Source organism: Gymnodraco acuticeps, unplaced genomic scaffold, assembly GCF_902827175.1.
Source record: "Gymnodraco acuticeps unplaced genomic scaffold, fGymAcu1.1, whole genome shotgun sequence".
Lineage (NCBI taxonomy): Eukaryota > Metazoa > Chordata > Actinopteri > Perciformes > Bathydraconidae > Gymnodraco > Gymnodraco acuticeps.
The window spans coordinates 1,356,391-1,378,101 of record NW_022989778.1 but is presented as its reverse complement, the minus strand read 5'-3'; the positions used below and the strand labels follow the sequence as shown (position 1 = coordinate 1,378,101).

The following is a 21,711-nucleotide window of genomic DNA, read 5'->3' as shown; positions in this document are numbered from 1 at the left end:
ATGTCAATTTTGATAATAGTATTATTGCATTGAAACCAGAACATTTAACATTTATGCGTCATATACAGTTTGTTATTGAACTCGTTGATTTTTAAGTTTATTCCCAATTGTCTGCAGGTGTACATCTATCACACTTACAGTTGTATGTTTAAATAATAAACGCATATCTGAACGCATTTATATGTACCTATCCAAAATGGCAGCAGATTCGTTCAGCTGCTTGGCGTGTTCCTCTGCATCGTGCACGTGATTGGCCAGGCTGCCGCCTTTCAAACCAGTGGTGAGGTGATTGACTGTATCATCCAGCTTCACATGAAGAGGATCCAGCTCTCTGCCCATCTCCTCCAAATCCTACAGGAAACAGACGAACATTCACGTCCATTGTACCATCCTTGCTTACTATTTTAATGTATTACTTTTTAAATTAAGAAATTAAAGAGACACAAGCGTCAACAACAGGGTGATATTCTTTTACTGCTATAATTCCTCTTTCCTGCTGCCAAAAGACAGAGTTGACCTCAGTTGGAGGATTTAAAAGAAGACTGAGGTTTCAAAAAGCCACAAGTTTTTACCGCACTACTCTAGGTTGAGTGAAGTACCTCTATCTCCTTGTTGATGTTTTCAGAAAGTTGGTTAGCCTCATCCAGAAAACGTTCTCCTTCTCCTAGGACTTCCTGTGCTTTCTGTTTCACCTCGTTCACTGCAGAGCTCTTCCTCTGCAAAAAACAAACCGGATCAACATCTGCAATGAACTCTGATGCGCTCCGTAGGTCAGCCAACTCACAATGCAGAGTAAAGCCTTGTTTCTCCCCTCCAAAAATAAACGTACTTAGTTACTTGTCATCAGAGTTACCCAGTAGTGTTCTCCATCAATGTCCTTGTCATCTTTAATCTGATAATATATTCACCTATTTCTCGTTGGCTTGCAACAATACAAATCAAGCATGGCAGAATTCAATTAGTAAATCACTTGAAAGGCAGTTAGACTAAACACGATGACAATACAGTGGCCGTGAGAGTAGAAACTATCAAGCATCAAATTAAATGTTAAGCTTCAGTTTGCACGTAAATCTTCAAAGCAGATGTGTGTCTCTTGGCGTAAAGAAGTGGAATTCTTTGCCGAATGATTTAAAGGGCTGTAAGAATATTTTGATGTTTAAGAAATTGTACAAAGAAAGCGTAATTAGACAGTAAGTGTACATGTTTTGTTTTAAAATAACTGTGTGGAATAAACAAATACACTTCTAAACATGGCCTTGTGATTGTTTGTGTGTGTCAAACTGGATGTGTGTGTAGCAGTGTATGAGCTTGTTGTACCTCCAGAGATGTGAGGTTAGCCTTGTTCTGTTCAGACACTGATCCAGCCTCCCTGGTCTTTCCCTGGGCAGAGTGGAGCAGATCCTGGGCCTCCTGCAGCTTCCCCTCATGGTCTGAGAGCTTCTCTTTTATCTAGGGAGGCAGATGGGGTAGCATTAAGTTAATGTCATTAATATAGAGACATAAGACAAAAGAGTAAAGATTAGAAGTTATAATTACCTCTGCTTTCAGGTCTTCTGTGGCCTGATGGGGGTCGCCAAATAATCTCTTCACTCTCTGATACAGCTCCTCTGCTAATCTGTGAGAAGAAAGGAGGAGGAGATTTGAATCTTTATGGATATATGTGCATATGTGTGTGTGTGTGTGTGTGTGTGTGTGTGTGTGAGTGAGTATACTGTACAGTAGGTGAATGTAACAACACACAGAGCAGAGAAGAGAAGAGGAGATGTATTGCAATGTGTGACAGAGCCTCTGCTTGTGTGAAGACAATAATCACTCCTTATGACTGAATGTTGAAATGCCGGAATGAAATTGCTGATTTTCTTCTATTGATCCCTCAGGTTGAGTTGGATTAAATTGTGCCAGTGCAAAACATTTCACATCGTCACACTAATGTGTCTGTGTGGATTAAGTGACCCAGTGAAGCAACATGTGCACCATATAACAAGACTCTATAGCACATGTGTCAAACGCAAGGCCCGGGGGCCAAATCAGGCCCTTGGTGGATTTAATTTCAGCCCGCAGGATCATTTCTAATTACTATCAGATCTGGCCCGCTGGTATATTTCCTTGTGGAAAATATTAAATCAAAAATGGACAAAGGAGGCATTGTTGGAGCAATCTTCTTAGATCTTAAGAAAGCTTTTGATACAGTCAATCATCAAGTACTCATTCACAAAATGTCCTATTTTAATTTCTCACCCAGTGCAATAGACTGGATGAGCTCCTATCTGTCAGACAGAGTTCAGTGTGTAAGGGTAAGTGGCGAGACATCACCACCCCTGAGGAATGAACTGGGTGTACCCCAGGGATCTATCCTGGGCCCAATTCTATTCTGCCTTTATATAAATGACTTGCCATCAGTGTGCACTGGATGTGAGGTGCAAATGTACGCTGATGACACTGTCATTTATGTCCATGCAAAAACCAAGGCCCAAGCTGCGGCCAAATTAAATGATGCAATGGTTCATGTAAATCAATGGCTTACTGACTCACAGCTATATCTGAATGTTAAGAAGACAGTCTGTATGTTTTTTAGCAAGACCAACACTGTATCACACTGTGAACCCAAGGTCTATGTGTCTGGGGAGGTCATTCAAACAGTTACACATTTTAAATATCTAGGCATTATCCTTGACACTACTCTATCCTTCAAAAAACAAGTGAGAAAGGTAACGCAAATAACTAAATACAATCTAGCAAACTTTAGATATATAAGGAACTGTTTGACAACACCTGTAGCAAAACTCTACATGACTGCCATGATCCTCCCCCACCTAACATACTGTATGAGCAGCTGGACCCAGGCGAATAGCACAACATTAAGGCCTATCCTGTCACTTCACAAACAAGCTCTCAAGGTTTTGGACAGAAAGCCTAAGCTATACCACCATTGCAAAATCCTGGACAAACATAACCTGCTCAGCTGGGGAAATATTTTAAAACACACTGATGCATGTCTCATTTTAAAAATTCTAAACGGCAAGGCACCCCCACCGCTCTGCACTTTTATACAGCATAACAACTCAAACAGCAGAACCACAAGGTCTGCCCTAAGAGGGGACTGTGTAGTCCCTCTTAGGTCCAGTTCCTTTGGCAAACAGTGTTTCTCTGTGAGGGCACCTATACTCTGGAACACAATACCAATACAGATAAGGAATAACACCTCCTATCATACATTTAACCACAATCATAAGAACTGGCTTTTAAACAATCAAAAATGTGAACACTTTTAACTGTATCAAGGTATGATGATACAGTTATTTCATCTGTTTGCATGTTCCTCTCTATTGTTGTACTGATGTTTACTTATTGTTGTACTGCTATTTATTTATTGTTGTACTGATGGTGTCTGCTGTACTCTATTTAATTATGTTTTTATTTTATAGTCTTGTTGTGGTCATTTAACATCTTGCCAAGGACAACAGTTGAAAATTAGCCTGCTGGCTAATACTGGCTCATTTACAGCAATGTGAATTAATGTCCTTTAAATAAATAAACAAACAAATATTGCACGCACACCTTCACTCCATCCTGAGGGTCTCCTCAGCTCAGAGCCTGAGCCCAAACATTGATGACCTTGCACCCAAGATGAGATGCCACTTATCTGGCTTGAACTAGCATCACAGAGCAGCACACTGACTTTAATGGATGTTTCCTTCTGCACTTTGTTTCTTGAGACAACAGGGCATGTTTGGTTTGTTCTTTGAGGGAAATCGTTTTTTTGAAGCCTGTGGAAAAATGGGTACCACTTTACAATAAGACTACCCTTATAAAGGATTCATAAAGGGTTTATAATTAGGTTGTGAATTAGGTGGTAAACACTTTTTTTAATCATTAAGAACCATTTATAAACCAGTTCTAACGTAGTTTTCATGCATCAACACAGGCTCTCTATTTGGCAAGATGACTAAGCCTTATATTGGCTACCTAGCTTACTTCGTCTTCTTCATCAGCCATCATCCTTGGTATCTGTTGTTCACTAAGTTGATTCCCCCCATCCATCTTGATGTTTCATCTCTTTATGACCATTTATTTACGAGTTACTAACATTTATAACTGTCAAAAGGGAACCTTATTGTAAAGTGTAAAACACATTCCCATGTATTAATGAGTTACTATCATTTTCAATTAAGCTTAGCAGTAGATAAATGTGGGCTCACTATTTGGCAAGCCACCTGCCAGGTGCCCTGTTTATCTCATGTCTTATAAAAGCTTATTAATGATTTATAAAGTGTTCACAACCTAATTAATAAAATAATTACAAACTATTTGTAAACCCTTTATAAGGGTAGTCTTATTGTAAAGTGGTATCGAAAAATGTAATCATAAGAAATGACTCGGGAAAAGCTGCAGATAGAGCCATAAGAAATGAATGCAACTGATTATTTGATGTTTAATGTTGTTTTTATGGGCAATAATTTAAGCTTAGTTAGATCCAGGTTTAATATTTGCAATAAGTTAAGTTTTGCAATAAACATTGAACTAGTCCGGCCCTCGACTAGTACCCATTTTTTTAATTTTGGCCCACTGTGTATTTGAGTTTGACACCCCTGCTCTATAGGATAACTCAAATGTTACCATGGGCATTATCATTTGCTCATGTCTGATGAAGATATTCTAGAATCTACAGGATAAATGTAGCATTGTATCCACTCAGTTTAATGCAACTAATACCCAGAGCTGTACAAGCACCGCAAAAAGAACTTCAAGCTGGCATTAAGCTTTGTAAAAGGGGCATTACCTCAATTATTCACCTGTTTGCTAACCTGGTCTCACCCCAACTACAGTGTATAGTCCATTTAGCCAAGTCATGTGAGTATACACAGCTTTTCATATGAGGTACCTAGCTGAGCACAGCTGGGAGTCAGAAGTGACGGTCATTTTCCTGATAGGGAACGCTAGTTTTCAAGAAAGAAAAAGTGGCATATCCCAAAAGAATAACCAGGAGCTTGTTAGATAATCAAACATCTTCACAAACCCTCCCAGAGGTATCGGAATTGACAATCCCACATTCACACACACCTCTTGGAGTAATTGGTATTAACTCTCTTTTTATTCTGTAAACAATGGTTTTCACTTTGTGCACAGCTGAGTGCAACACTACAGTAGGAATGGCTATTGAAAATGAGTACTGTTAGCCCCAGATTGAAACTGAATGTTACCCATCGCCTTGTTATTTGAAGACAGGATTTTTAGATCACCTTCAGGTTGGATGGTATGTTGTATAAACTAGTTATTTGCCAGCAATGCCATGTGCTTATGTATTGTACACCACCATTAGGAAAATAATGTGATAGATAAACGTCGCGGTAAATAACGTATGCCATGTGAATGTCTCTCAGGAGCCAGGTAGATTGTCTGAACTATCTCACAGCCTTCACTTTAATTGATCTGCCGTCATCAAGGTTTGCAACTCAGCCTTTTAGTTCCTTCCACATTTTATAATAACACGTTGCTTTAACATGTTTTTTTAGAAAGGCTCCTCTCTTTGGAAGCATTTAAAACAATGTAATAACCATATGTTTACCAGTGTCCCTTAATGAGCCTTATTTTCCACCTTCAGCATTAATTAAGACAACACGGCTCCAGTGTCCTCCAGTTGACATGCAAGGTAATGATTGGGTTTGATGAAACTTTAATGAACCCTTTGGGGAATAGCATGAAATGAACAGAATATAACAAATAAAAACAAATGGGAGAGGTGTTTGAATTATTATCTAACTGACTATTACAACATAACGTGCAATATACGAATGAAAAGTGACATTTGCAGCATTAACAGATACATAACCTTTGAGGCAAATGGCAAACTGAAAACATATTTAATTAAGAAACTTATAAAACTGATAAAAGGTTGTTCTTTTTTACGAAATAATCCTTTTAACATTTGCTTGTTTTCCTCTGCTGCTCTGGTTGAAATCTCCCCTCAGGGTTCAGTCTAGTAATCAAACGCAGACTGACAGACGAGTCATTTAGAGGCGGTTTGATTCTCAAAGTCTCTCCCTCTACAACTCCCTGTCCATCTGTCAGTTGTTCCCCTCTCCCTCTGTGACTTTCCTTCTCACTACACTTTCTTTGTATCCCTCTCTCTGTCTCTTGCCCTAAGGCGATACATTGCTTTTAATTAACTCATCGACCTCATCAACATTTACTGCTGAAAGACACAGAGAGAAAAGATTACTAATTCCATCAAGTGCCTTGAGAGGGAGAAAGTGAAAACAGGGAGAAACACTTTGGTAAAACATCAGCAGAGAGCCGTGGCTTTGGGATACGCAGCGATCAAATATCTGCTCGATGAGAGGTGTTTACTCCTGATGTCTCATGAGTCAACAAAGAAGCAACGAAATTAAAGTCTAAAAAATAAATTAAGGGCCTGTGATTTTATTTTTTGACGTTATGAAAATCAATCAGACTACAAAATAAATGACTAATTCCATCAAGTGCCTTGAGAAGGAGAAAGTGGAAACAGTGAGAAACACTTTGGTAAAACATCAGAAGAGTCGAGGCTTTAGGATACACAGCGATAAAATATCGGCTCGATGAGAGGCGTTTACTCCTGATGTCTCATTGGTCAACAAAAGAAGGAAATAAATACATATGTAAGGGTTGTTGCATGATTTAACCCATTGAATGTGCTACATTAATGTAAAAAAACAATTTAACAAACACTTTTACAAACAAGGCTACGTGTAGTTGCTGCTTTTTCTTCAAAAATATATTATAAAAATCAATTAGACTAAAACATCAAGGTAACATTAACTGTTGTCTTGGTTACATTGTCAAAATCAGTTAAAAGTGCATTTCTCATTTTCATTTATTTCTGCATGTTTTATGTCTACATTGATTTATTACACAACTGAAGTCTGCTGTGTAATATTAATGATGTAAATACATGAATAGAAGCCATTGGTTAGCCTATTTCTGTATAGGGAAAATATATCCAAATAGCTTCATTTGTGCAACCTGCAAATGTTAAGAAACAGATTGTATTACTATAGTTAACATTGCTGCATTTGTCTTTAAGTGTGTCATTTTGCTAGTGTAAAAAAATTGCACACTCAAAATATAGTTTACATTTCTATAGTATGCAGGTATGTTTTTTGTCATATTGAATTAAGATGCATTTGATTTCATTTCTCCTCCCTCTCTCTCATTGTGCAAGTTCAAATAGAGAGAAAGAGTGTAGTGGGGAAACATCCCGCAGAACAACAAGCAGGAAGACCGAAAAGTGGGATTGAATCCCAGCAGGGACGGAGACAATCGAACACACACAAGGTGAATATATTAGCATACTGGAATGAGTGAAAACAACAAAAGAAGATAGAAAAAAGTGGGTGAAAAAAGTGTGTTTCCATGCAAATACCAATGGGGGTTCTGGTCAACTCATCAAACAAGACTTAAAAGAAGAAAGGAAACACAAAAACTATTCGTAAGACTGAAAGCTCTATAAACACAAAACATTAACACTGAATAAAGTGCTTAATAGCAAAGAGGCTCAGTTTGTTCCTGTCTCTTGGCATATTTTGAGTTTGTTCGTTAAGAAATGTACAGCTATGGTTTGCTCATCGTGTGTGTGTGTGTGTGTGTGTGTGTGTGTGTGTGTGTGTGTGTGTGTGTGTGTGTGTGTGTGTGTGTGTTTGCTCCATCTGAAACACAGACGGTTTGTTTGCAAAGTATTTCTTAAAAATCTGTCTTTTTCTTGTATGTGGGAGTAAGATACATGACCTGTGTGTGTGTGTGTGTGTGTGTGTGTGTGTGTGTGTGTGTGTGTGTGTGTATGTGTGTGTGTGTGTGTTCAAGTGTGTCCATACTCCATCTCTTCGTCTGCGATGTTCTTCTTCCCTCCCAGCTGTCGTTTTCTCATCTCGTCTAGCATGGCCTGGATCTCCTCCTTCATCTCCTCCAGGCTTTTTTCTGGAGTTCCATCGTTCCGAGAGAGAGTTTGGTTCAACTCGGCAGCCTTGGACTGGAGGTCTGGACACACAGAGAGACATTGCTGTGAGGACTCTACAGATGGACAGATCCAAGTCATGTTCTTGCATTGACACAAAACAAAAAATAAAATAAGACTTCAGCTCCAGTAACTCTTAAAAATATCAGTGGAATTTAATTTGTATATTTTGTTGGCTGCAGCTAACTGCTTTAATCAGGGTCGAGGATAGAGGTGAAAGAAAACCATGGAGCGAACAGGAAAGAAAACATAATCAAATCATGAAGAGGCTAAACAAGCGATATGGAGCTGCAAGCAACTACATTCATTGGTATTATTTTATTTTGATATACTTTATTAATCCCCGTGGGGAAATTGTTTCTCTGCATTTGACCCATCCTAGTGTTAGGAGCAGTGGGCTGCCATTATGTACGGCGCCCGGGGAGCAGTGTAGGGAACGGTGCCTTGCTCAGGGACACCTCGGTAGCACTTGGTCTTGCCGGGACTTGAACTGGTGACCTTGCAGTTGCCAAGCCAAGTCCCTATGGACTTCGCCACCACCGCACTAAGGTAATAAGATAAACTAAGAGTCTACAGCCATGTGAGGCTGTAATATATACAATTTATCTGGAAGGAATACATGTTTTGTGTTTAATTCACTGTATCATTTATGTAGGTAAAACAAAGGTTTAAATAACTGGAGCTAACATTAGGTTTGAACGAAAGTTGATTATGAAACACTTAAAAATGTAAGCTAGCGACTTTTTTTTTTTGCTCACTGCGAGGTTGGGCACAGAGGCTTGCGGTGAAAACAGCCATTTCAGTTGTATGTTATTAATATGCGTTTGCTGTGGGGAAAGTACAGTTTCCTGTACAGTGGACAAATGAAGCTTAGCGCAAGTTCAGACAGGAAGACCTATCACTCCGTATTGCACGTCATGGCAATACTCGCTCCCTGCACTAAATGACAGGGAGCGCCACTCCTCAGCTAACCTATCACTCCCCTCCATTTACAAGCCTAATTATCGCACCTGTTAATCCCTCTATATATGCTCTCCCCTTTCCTATCAGCTGTCTTCCAGGTGTCAACGCGCAACCCTCCTCCACCCCTTCGCCTCCTGCTTTCAACTCAGGGCCAAGCTTAACCTTCTCCCTTCCAACCGGACCTAACCACTTATAACCACCACCAGTGTCTAGACCCAGGGGGATTCATCGGAAACGGTTCTTCCCTTCCCGATTGATATCCTACAAAACCCGGGCCTAATCGCCAAAACACCATTTCATTCACTTGTTATAAACTGTCATCATTATGTTTCATTTATATAATGTGACCGATAATAAATATGTATTCCATACATCACGTCTCTCCTGATTGAACTATAAGCACACCTAGATACTGGTGTTGTTTTGTGCAGACATTTATGAACATGGAAAACAGTGAAGAACTATATTTTTCATACCAAGGTTGGAGCTGAAACCAAAATGTAAAGTGAAACTTAATGGTTGCTTGCACTCACCATCACCCTGCAGTCAATACGTATCCACATAAATCCCAATGCAATGATTGTATTACAATATTTAACATAAATACAATGTTTTGCAATGTATGCATGCCTTGACATCTTATCACTGTATATATCAACATTCAAACATGTTTTCCACTTGAAACAACATTACAACAGAAATAAATTATATGTGCACATACAGTACAAACATATACTAGCAGTAAACATGCCTGATGGACATTCTTGCAGTGGGCGCTGCTGTGATGTTAAAGTTGTTATGGCTCAAACAGAAAGAAAGACAAAATCACACCGCTTGATCTTAACTCATTTAAACACAGACACACACTGAGACACACACTGTTTTAACACCATTCAAAGCCAGTGATGTTGGCAGACTTCATGTTTGCCCTACTTTTATCAAATTAAAGGCAGTGAAATCTCAAACCAATCAATGATGAAACTGCACTAAAACACTCCAAGGTTCATTTGAATGAAACTGCGGGAACTTAATGAGGAATGTGTGTTAGTGTGTGAGAGTGTGCCAGAGCAAAACAGAGGAGGGCACAGCGTTGTGTTGAGCTGTTTGTGTGTGTGCAGTGGTGGGTTCTTCCCTCATTTGAAATGTAAACGTTATATGATTAAAGTTGAAACTTGAAAGTGTGTGTTGGAGTTTGTAGGTGTGTGGGTGGGCAGGTGTGTGTGGTTGTGGAAATGCAGCTCTTCCTATCATTTGAAATGTAAACATGATGTGATTAGAGCCAAGACCAAGCTAAAGCCATCATGCTAATGAACAGCTGTACTGCATGTGTGTGTATGCTGCATTTTGACGTGTGTGAGTGTGTGTGTTACAGCCCTATAATTACATAGTGGAATTTAAAAGCCAATTAAACACTTAAAACGTGGATGGAATCATATTATGGTATCTAGTAAACACACAGAGGAAAGTGTGTACAGTATTTTCTTTCGTCATTGTGTGTGTGTGTGTGTGTGCATGGCTGTGTGAGTGCAAAGTTGTATGAAATTGTGCACCACTGCATCAGTGTTTGAGTATGTGGTGTGTTTGTGTTGGTTTGTTATAACCAATAATTAAGTCTCTAATTGCTATTCTCAATCATCCAGTGAGCCACACTCTCTTTTCCTCTTTGTCTAACACGCACGCACGCACGCACGCACGCACGCACGCACGCACGCACGCACACACATTGTATTTTCTAGCATCAGTGTGGGGTAGAGGACGTTTTTTTAAAGAACAGTATATAACTGCAAGTGGGACTCAACAATAGCTATCCAGGGTACGTGATTTAAAGTTGGTAACAGAGTTGGCCATTATTGACATTTCCAAAGACGTTCATGTGCCGTATATCCACCAACATACTCAGATTGGATTGTCTTCATGCACTGAAATGAGTACATAATAGTCTAAACAGTATAGATGACAAACTGGCAGGTACTGTAGACCAGTGTTTTTCAAAGTGGGGGCCCCGACCCCCCGGGGAGCCGCCAGGGGGCACCAGGGAGGTCACTCAAAGTTTGAGGGAAACAGTTTTTTTTTAAGTTTGATTTTTTTTTTTTAATGTTATTAATAGCTGCATATCTATCAATCTACTGTATGTGTCCTTTGATGCCAATCTTTTCATATTTTTTGTTTTTGAATCACACGACCGCCCTTCAAGCCAATCAGAATCGAGCTGCAACTCGAAACTGAGTATCTGCTCAGCTTTTGGAGCAAGTGAGAGCGAGTGAATGTTTCGCTCTGCAGCTGGATGAGAGCACGGATGTAGCAAATGTCGCAGAATTGTTTGCATCCATCAGATTTATTTCAGAAGACAACTTTGTTGAGGAAATATTATTTTGCAAAGCACTGGAAGGTAGGACCACATGAAGAGACATTTTCCAAGTTTTAGATGAGTACATCATCTCAAACGGACTTGACTGGTCTCGTTGTGTGGGTGTGTGTTCAGATGGGGCAGTGGGGCTATGACAGGCAACAAAAGAGTGACAGCTTTGATCAGGCAGAAGGTCCCAAATGTAGTAGCAACGCACTGCATGTTCCATCGGGAGGCACTTGTACACATCATTTAGAAAAAAAAATTGCAACAGGGGGGTCCCCGCCAGAGGATAATGCTATATGGGGGTCCTTGGCATGGCAACGTTTGGGAACCCCTGCTGTAGACCAGTGCTTCTCAAACTTTTTTCAGTAATGTACCCCCTTTGAAACATTTTCTCAGCCGAGTACCCCCTGACCGACCCCGAACATCTTTGATAGAAAAATATACATAATTACAATATAGTGATGTTCCATCAGTGTGTGATTTATTAACTCCTTCATGCATGAATTACAACAAATTAAGGATCTTTGTGCTTGAAAAGAGTTTTTCAATTGAAGTAATATATGTTTACAAACCAATGAACAAAATGATATATTATGAAAAACTATAAAATACAATACACACATTTGACATGTTTATATGAGGACCCCCTTGGTGGTTCTAGAAATATTTTTATATAAAATTGTGTTTTCTATTTCACTTATTGTACTAAAATTATTTTTGTAATCATGCATGGTATTTCTTTTAATTAAACTTTTTTTTAATTTAAAAAAAAAAAAATCTCACGTACCCCCTGCAGTACCCCAACGTACCCCTAGGGGTCCGCGTACCCCCATTTGAGAATCACTGCTGTAGACTATTGTTGGACTGATGTCACCAGGGTTTCTTCAAGTGTGTTTCATTAACTTTATTTAAAATGAAAAGCTCCACATCATGTGAATTAGTTTTATCAACACCCGTTTCCAAAGACAAAAATGAACTTTTAAGCTCACATAGAGCAGTGCTTCTCAAAGTGCGGTCCGCGGACCACTGGTGGCCTGTGAGCGCCCCCTAGTGGTCCGTGAGTATATTGGTAACATTTGAAATTAATTAATTAATTAAAGTTTTCCGCACTCACGCGGGAATATCTCCGCAATGGAGCGAGGTTAAGTTTCACTTTGCATATTGCATGATATAGCCCAGGGCAACACCTTCGTCACACATGTTGCCACTTGTTTGTACCATTTTCAGGCAATTTGTAATCTGTTCTAGAAAAACGATGTGTTTTGGGATATTTGTGGAGTAAGGTGGTCCGCGAGTGTTTTTTTATTGGTTAAGTGGTCCTTGGTATGAAAAAGTTTGAGAAACATTGACATAGAGGAACTAGTTTATACAATCTCATCCAGGACACACTGCACCACACCTTTCTTCCACATTTGGTTGAAGAATGTTATTTTTAAGAGATATGGTAAACACAGGGATGAGAAACAATTGGCTAGAAGGAAAGGGAGATAGAGCTGTGATTTATTTTATGTGGCAATTATTTTCAAGAGCAACCCCAGCACAGAAAGAGAGTGACCTGCAGGATCAAAGATGGGGGAAAAGACAGCTTGAACAGAAGGTCTGCACATCGCTTGTCCACTGATAAAACATAAGAGCCCACATAGATAAACACGGATGGCCTGGAATCCCTGCAGGAGAAGAACTGAATCTCCCTTTAGACTTCAGAGATAACCTTTCCAGTGGAGCGTGTGTAAAGGCTGTGACTGTGATGTCGCAGAAGAAAACACACATCCCAAGCTGGTAACACAGCAACTGATGCAGGGCTGAGGGAAGAGATGCTGTACTCTCATGACAAAAACAAACCGAGCTGAAGTGAACAACGAGTTACACATGCAGAGAGAGAGACACTGTGTGAAGCCAGGAGTGAACAATCAGGACCGTACCGCAAAGTCCTTCTAGTGAGATAATGGTTTACACCAGAGGGGACATATCCTCTTGCCTGAAGGAAGTATTACAACCTTAAGCTGTGGATACATCTTGTTTGTGGTTAAACAAAAACACGAAAGCATTCCAAACTTTAAGTGTTATTTGCTAACTAGCCGCAAACTAAATAAAACAAACTGAATCATTGCAGCCTCTCATCTTGGTGGGTGACTCTTTATCGCCATGGTTACTGATGCTGCAGCCTGCTGGATCTGTCTTTATTGTTAGAGCAACACTTTGAACCAGCAGCTGGCCGTCGGCCCACAATCCATTGTGTTTGAGCTACAGTTCCCATTAGTGCAGGGGTGTCAAACTCAAGGCCCGGGGGCCGAATCCGGCCCGCGACTTCATTTTATGTGGTCCCACAAGAGCTTGCAAAGAATATAATATGTTTATTATACGGTTACATGCTACTTTACAGAAGCACGTTGCCCATAAACGACATGTCCCACAATGCATCTCAAATTAGATTTTTTTCTCAGAATTTGACTTTTTTTGTCAAAATATGCCTTTTTTCTTAAAATGTGCCTTTTTCTAAAAAATAACTTTTTCTTCAAAATGTCACTTCTTTTTTTTTTTGTTTTTCCAGAATGTGGCTTTTCTTTTAAAATCATATTGTGACATTCTCACTGAAGAGACTTGCAATTATTTGCCCTAGACTTGCTTTCAGACGTAGTTAATTATGAAGTTATAATAATAATCCAATGCAGAGGCAATAATGTAATATAATACATTATTTTATATATATTCAATATTTATATATGTATTTTTGGTCTTAAAGTTAGAACCGGCCCTTTGAGTGCAACCATAATACTGATGTGGCCCTTGATGAAATTGAGTTTGACACCCCTGCATTAGTGAGTTAAAGAGGAGGCAGAGAGGTGTTCAGGTTGTCTCACCCCAAGGACGCCTCTCCTTCAAAAGGTGGGCCTAATAAGATTTTAATAGATTAAGGCCGTAGTCTAACAAGGTCTCTGATTTTTGTTGATCTTGGGTGGCAACACAAGTCTGACACTTTTCTCATCAAAGTACTGCTTTTAAATCCAATTCAACTTGTTGGTCTTTCTGAAGATGCTACAGTTACACTTATTTGCTGCTTTTGATTTGTTCTGCCTGTATACTTTTTAATCTTTAATATCATAATCTATATATTTTTCTCTTCTGTCATTACCCACATTTCCCACATGGATTGCTTACATTTAATTCAGAGTGATGCAATGTGCTCCGATGACAAATACAAACAACAGTACACAGATAAACCTGGAAATTGTGGTTTGCAGGATATGGAGGCAGTTAATGGAGGGGGTGTTTGTTTCGTCTACCTCGAGCTCCCAGCAGTGTGTCCCTGATGAACTGCTCCAGGTCCTCAGCTCGTTTATGAATCCTGTCCGCATCGTCCTCCACCTGCTCTCCGTCAGCAGACACCTTAGTGGCCTAAACACACACATGCACAAACACACGTCGTAAAATAATAATAAACAAGTGTTGAATAAGTGAACATATTGACTTCTGTCTAACAAACGAAGGGAAGAGATGGAAGTCTTACAGGAGATGTCAAAGTTTGACGGAGGAAGATGGCAACATGTACAAATATACAATCAATAGTATTGCGTGTGAGCAGTCTGGTCTGTTATTTGTCAGTTTTTCAATTATACATGCACTCAAATACTGCAACGTACTCTACACACATAGATTCATGAATTATTGATCTAAAATCTAAAACATATAAATCAAATATTAACGCATACATGGAGATGGATGATTCTTTGACAGATATGAAAACGCATCATAAGACACACATACACACAGAAAGAAAGAAAGAGAAGGTCATTATTGTTGTGATTTGACAGGACCAGGCTGTATCATTTTCACTGGTGTGTGTGGTGTGGTGTGGTGTGTGTGTGGGGGGGTGTTGTGTGTGTGTGTGTGTGTGTGTGTGTGTGTGTGTGTGTGTTGTGTGTGTGTGTGTGTGTGGGATGGGCCGTGGGTGATAGCGCTGCTGTCAACAAATGTCAAGGCCCCGGTCCCTAAAAGGGTGTAGCTTGACAGCGTGAATGTGAGTGTTATTTTTCTCCACTTGGCACTTGTCAACCGCCTGCACTCAAGAATTTTTTTTCCATTTTGGTGAACTCCTCTTGGAGACATAGCTGTGAATCCGAACATTTTAAAGTAAAGGAAATAAAAGTAAAAAATTAAAGTAAAAGTTTATATTGTTTTTTTATTCTGTATGAGAGTGAAGACATTCGTTTTGGCTGGATATACTTTTAAGATACTTTCAAGCATTAATGGGTTCTCAATTTGATCTGCCATGCAAAGGCCTTCTGTTTACAGATCTATGTAAACATGGTAGGGTTTAAATGACAGTGATCCCGGTCTAGAGTCAAATTCTTCCATTATATTGTTTCATTATGTTGCCCAAGTTTATTATGCATGTGATCATTTAACCGAAAACGTGATTTGGATAGGCATGATATCAAATGCTACGACCAGGAACCTCCTCAGATGTTGACAAATGAAGCTTAGCGCAAGTTCAGGCAGGAAGACCTATCACTCCGTATTGCACGTCATGGCAATACTCGCTCCATTCACAAGCCTAATTATCGCACCTGTTAATCCCTCTATATATGCTCTCACCTTTTCTATCAGCTGTCTTCCAGGTGTCAACGCGCAACCCTCCTCCACCCCTTCGCCTCCTGCTTCCAACTCAGGGCCAAGCTTAACCTTCTCCCTTCCAACCGGACCTAACCACTTATAACCACCACCAGTGTCTAGACCCAGGGGGGTTCATCGGAAACGGTTCTTTCCCTTCCCGATTGATATCCTACAAAACCTGGGCCTAATCGCCAAAACACCATTTCATTCACGTGTTATAAACTGTCATCATTATGTTTCATTTATATAATGTGACCGATAATAAACATGTATTCCATACATCACGTCTCTCCTGATTGAACTACTACATTACAATGGTGTTGCTGATGTGTTTTATACACATCCTGTTTTTAACATTATTCTGCAGATTGACAGTTGGAGGCGTAAACAGATAAATGGCAAAGGGACTTTTATTTGGTATCCCGACTTCAGTTCATAATCCAAATGATGGGGGGGTCGCTTTGCTTAAACCGAGTTCTCAGACAATTTATTAGCAATGATACATATATTAAATGTATTTGTGTTTGGTCAACTAACCACAATGCAAACCTTGGGTCCAGTGGTATTGCAGAAAAAAACGAGTAGTAATTGGGGCCAAAAATGTTATTTCAACTTTTAAAACTAAAATAAAAAGCTGATGTTCAGGGTTTCATTGGGTTTCCTCAGGTTTCTGTTAAAACTTTAAATATGTTTCTGACATTTTATTGACTTGTTGGAAACGTTTGTTCTTGTATGTCAATCAGCATGCTGCAGTAAGCTACTGGCGGACTGGTTTTTGTCTCTTGTGTCGTTGGGTGTACATTAGTTTTGCTGTTAACTATGATCTCACTGCAGGCCATAGTCTTTATTTGCCCTATCTCGTTATGTTACAGACAGAGGGCATAATCCGAATAAAGACAGAAAGGAACACAGACTCAAGCTGAGCCAACAGGAAAACAAAAGTGTGTACCCTGCTGTGTAGCTGGTCCATCTCAATCACCAGTGATCCCAGTTGGAGTCGGGCCAGCTGCAGTAATCTCTCCCGGAGCTTTCTGAGGTGACAGCCATGTGCTGCAGGAGAGAACAGAGATGAAGGAATTACCACAGAGCAATGTCTGACACATGTTGGGCTCAGGGCTAAGCTTTTGAACTGCCTGGCTCTGTGCTGTAAAGCCGGAGAGAAAAGTATAAGCATGGCGAGAACGGAATAAGAAATAATTAAAGAGAAAAACAAAAACATACCTAGAAGGGCTGCTTGGAAAGAGAGCCAGCCGAGGCCAATGCACATCTTAAGCAATGTTACTTAAAGTGAGAAAAAACTGTGGATCAGCCATGTGATCTGATCTGCTCCAAAATCGAACTGGTTTTTAACTGGCCCACTCTCACACTCTTCCACAAAGTTTCATAGAAAATCGGGCAAGTCGTTTTTACTGTATGATCCGTTATCCCATAATCCAAAAAACAATAACTAACCCTCTGTGGTGATAGAAGACAAACTATTTGAATATGTCACAGCAAACATAGTTTAAAGGTGGGGTAGGTAAGTTTCAGAAACCGGCTCGAGATACACTTTTTGTTATATTCCATGGAATGCTCTTAACATCCCGATAGCAATGAATATCTTAAGTGCTTTGACAAAAATCCATAGAAAAATGTCATCTGTGGAAGCCGTAGTACTGTAAAAAGTACAACCAAGGCCTTTTGATTGCCGCCCTGTCTGTCAGCCTTCCATCTCGTGCACGCACAAATGTATCTCGTGCCCTCATTGGGCGTGCCGTCATTGGGCGTGCATTGCAGCAGTACTTCAATGACTCGCCCAGCAACAGGCGGCCACTTTCACAGTCTGCTGACGTCGTAGTGCGCGTCATGTGTGTTGGAGGAGGTGCTCTGTAAGGAAAGTCTGAAGGAAGGGGCGGATTCTTTTCAGCTGTGTACTTTCAAATGTTAGTGCACTCGAGCCGGTTTCTGAAACTTACCTACCCCACCTTTAACAACGTCAATTGTTTAAAAATATGAGCAAATTATCACGTTTTATGATATCAATTAGTTCTATACACTGCAGGCCAATGTGGTGATTATCAACACGTCAATTGAGGAAATTAAATTGAAAGTTATGAAAGCCTTAACTGTATAATAAGGACATGAGTTTCCATACAGGCAAACAGTTTTTACCTTTAGTTCCTCCGTCATGTTCTCGAAGCGGTACAACACCTTATAAGGTGGTGGGAGGGGCGACGTCAGGGTGACCTCAGTGATGATGCGGTCAGGCGGTCCATGTCACTGATCAACAGACCTGAGCACTCATCATCACATGCTGCAGAAAGAGAACGTAAACACACAGTTAGACACAGCTAGGGCAAATTAGGTCAACTGAATGCTATTAGAGAGGTTTGCTTGGTTTTGTGTGTCGTGTGTGTGTGTGAATGTCTTCTGCAGTTTGGACTAGGCAGAGAGGCAGTGAGAGAGAAGAAGAAAGGATGGTCATACTGTATATGTGTATTTTACCTTCTGAGTGTGTGCCTTATTTGTGAGTCTGTAAACACATCAGTGTGTGATCGCAGTGACTGCTTGTGTTTTGTGTTTAAGTGAGTGGCAACAGAAAAACAGGGCTGTCGATGCATGAAATTCAGCGCACAGAGGAAAAATAACCTATTATGAGTTCACACTGCAGGCTAAACACACACAAACCAACGCACAAACACACGAGGGAATTCACTTCAAATGAGCGCATTCACATTTGTTTTCTTTATTGTGTGTGTGTGTGTGTGTGTGTGTGTGTGTGTGTGTGTGTGGGAGTTCTCTTCTCTTCGATAGCCCGAGGCTGATTTATTGCAGAAATTAAAATGTTTGACAAGGGAAATCAAAGATGAATTAAATAAAAATAAAAACTGTTTTTACTCTATCAATCTCTGACAAAACCGGAAAATACAAATGCATTGATGCAGTCACACGCAGGTACAGTAACGGTGCAGTACATTGTGTGTGTGGGTAAATAGCAATTTATAAAATCCAAAACATTTTAGAATCCCAGTTACAAAGGACTGTAATCACTAACTTCCACAAAGCGTGAAACCTCCTGATCACACTCGTGCAGGGTGTGATTACACACAGAAAGCCTCACTTCCATCACTGAGGGCTCTCTGTGTGTCGCTGCTTGTTTCCTACCTCTACAATTTTTGGCAAGACAAGCCAAGATTCTCAAATTAGCTCCTTTCTGTCCTTCTCTTTCTTGTTTATAACAATATGTCTCGCTACTTCTAAGTTGCTTGGATAATTACTGGGTTGTTCCACCATGCTAGGTTTTTTACACATTCCTTTAAAAAACAAGAAGCATACTGTAAACACATTTTTAACTAGAAAGAAAATTCTAATTGTAGTGGATAGGCAAGATCTCACCAGATTGACAAACACAACTACTTTAATTTCAAAGCAATCTATGACATGTTACTTGGTCAAAGTTAAATGGATTTAAAATGTGTCATTTCAAAAGCTTAGTTGAACAAACTGTGTCACAATTATCTCACTGGAAAAGGTGACACTGTGAGAGTAAGAGTTTTGATTGCAGTGCCAAATCTCAATGTTTATGTCCATTAATGCACATCATCACATTTTTACTTCACAGCATATCAAATATATAGAAGTTTAAAGTATCACAACCATAAAAGCTCAACGGATGCCCAAAGTAAGCCTCAGTGAATGTCAAGGGTTATTTCACACTCAGTTTAGTAACCTTATGCTCACACAGGAAACTCAAACACACATGCACAACATACAAGTGCAATAATACACACCTGTTCTCCTTATATAGTGAGTCACAACTTCTATGCATTTGGTTTGTTGCAGGAAGGACTCTGCTTTCGGCAGGGATTTATTTTAGCATCATCATTGTTACTGTGTAGTTTATGCCTGATATGCTCCTAGTTACTTTGCATCATGACTACACAGACAAGTCCATTCGTTTTCATTTGTCCAGCTTGAGATAAAGACACAATGCTGTACACTTATTTTGACAAAGGCAAGAACAATCTGTTTGGTATAGACTGTAGGAACTGCATTTTAATAAGAGCGTACCATGTAGTTTACTCACATTTAAATATTTGCACGTTTAAGTCAGATTGCAACTTGTGCCTCAAAATATTAAATTAAACAAATATTATGAGGGGACACCATTTTCAAATATCTTATAAGATAAGATAAGATAAGATGAACCTTTATTAATCCCCGTGGGGAAATTCAGTTGTACAAAGCAGCAACAGGGTAAGCGTGAAAAAACAGGACAGCAAAGATTAATAAAATCAAAAATAAATAAAATCAAGAAAAAAGATTATAATGATAATAATAATAAAAGACTATGAAATAGGAGATGAGTAAAAATAAGAGTAAAATAACTGTCAGCATATATACATATTTGGTCATCTAAGTTATAAAGTACGGAATAAGTTAAAGTGACAACTAGTGAAAAGTGAAAATGGACATCTGTACATATAGTGACATATCTATCTATTTGGTCTACTACTAATATATTAATATGGGTTATGGCTATGATTTTGTTTAAAATATGTCTTTAGCCATTTTCTGAGGTTATTAAACTTCCTGTATGTTTCATCCAGTTTTTTTACAATGTGGATGTAGGTAACATTCAATAACGGCAGCCAGGAATTCACATATTCAACATTTGCTCAGTTTGAATGCAAATTATGTTATATTGTAGATTTGAAATTAACTTGAATTTCCCCTTATTCAAGACTGCCGACTCCCTGCTTGGTGACGGCAGAAAGGGCAACACGCAGAGCAATCACTCTTCAACAAGTGCACAGCAGTGTGATCGCTCCACTCTGTAAACCATCAGGACTTGTGATTACCGTTTTGACGTAGAAGCGACCAGTTTGGAGTCCGGGTGCACCGCAGCTCTCGCAAAGCCAATTTATGAACACGCTTTGTGTCTGGACACATAAAGACCTGAGCAAGCAATTTCCTCCCTGACCTGACAGCAGCAATTTCACACTCAGTCTTATTACCTTTTTTCCTCTAAAGCCAGAATTGGCCCTGCCATTATGGTCATATTAAATTTAAATTAGCTCTAAATTACATTGAAATTATATTCGAAATGACTTCAATCTGACTTCTACCACGATTCCCTGGCTCCCACGGCAACCGGAGAAAATGGGCTCCGACTGCTCATTTACATTTCAACGCCAAAATAAAAGAGCACAATATCAGATGGTGGGCCGTTAAATAAAAATGAAATACAAGAAAGAGGAATGTCTGTGGGCCTGATCAATAACCTAATGATACAAAGAAAATGCATAACATAAGATTTTAGTTGTAATGCTATGATTGGGCGTGGCAAAGGTGAGCTCTGGTGAGCATCCTTTTGGGGTTAGTTTCTTCTTTAACACTTTCTTCTTCGATATACTTCCTATTAAAACTATTGGCATTAAGATTTATGTTCTCATAATATAGACCACTTTGTCAGTAAACTTGTAAGTTTCAAAGCTTAAGTATAGGCTTCAAACCAGAGAAGAAAGAAAGAAAGACAGAAAGGAAGCACCAACAATAGTTTAAATATAAATGTGTGAGTCTTACAGATGATGCCAGCGGCTCCACACACATGCCGGTCCATGCACTGGTCACATGACGTCCCCCGATGCCCCGACCCTACACCGGCATTGGCCAGTGACCGGGTCACATGGTCCGGGCTGCGCACCCCACACCGAACACTTACACTCCTCGCAGTGGCCGCCGGGCATCCGTGGGTTACCATGGTAACCAGTAGAACACCTGGACAGAGGTGAATCATGGGAAAGAAGGA

General features: G+C 39.7%; 1 protein-coding gene across 1 annotated transcript in view; it reads right to left on the bottom strand.

Moving 5' to 3' along the window:
* The window catches only part of LOC117548768 (laminin subunit alpha-2-like), a 200,447-nt gene that overhangs the window by 36,576 nt on the left and 142,160 nt on the right, over positions 1 to 21,711 (bottom strand). The window contains 11 exon segments of the mRNA XM_034220232.1: positions 188 to 351; positions 600 to 716; positions 1,318 to 1,449; positions 1,537 to 1,615; positions 7,851 to 8,013; positions 14,591 to 14,702; positions 16,870 to 17,064; positions 18,072 to 18,163; positions 18,166 to 18,213; positions 21,486 to 21,543; positions 21,545 to 21,680. Coding sequence (XP_034076123.1) covers positions 188 to 351; positions 600 to 716; positions 1,318 to 1,449; positions 1,537 to 1,615; positions 7,851 to 8,013; positions 14,591 to 14,702; positions 16,870 to 17,064; positions 18,072 to 18,163; positions 18,166 to 18,213; positions 21,486 to 21,543; positions 21,545 to 21,680 — 1,296 coding nt within the window.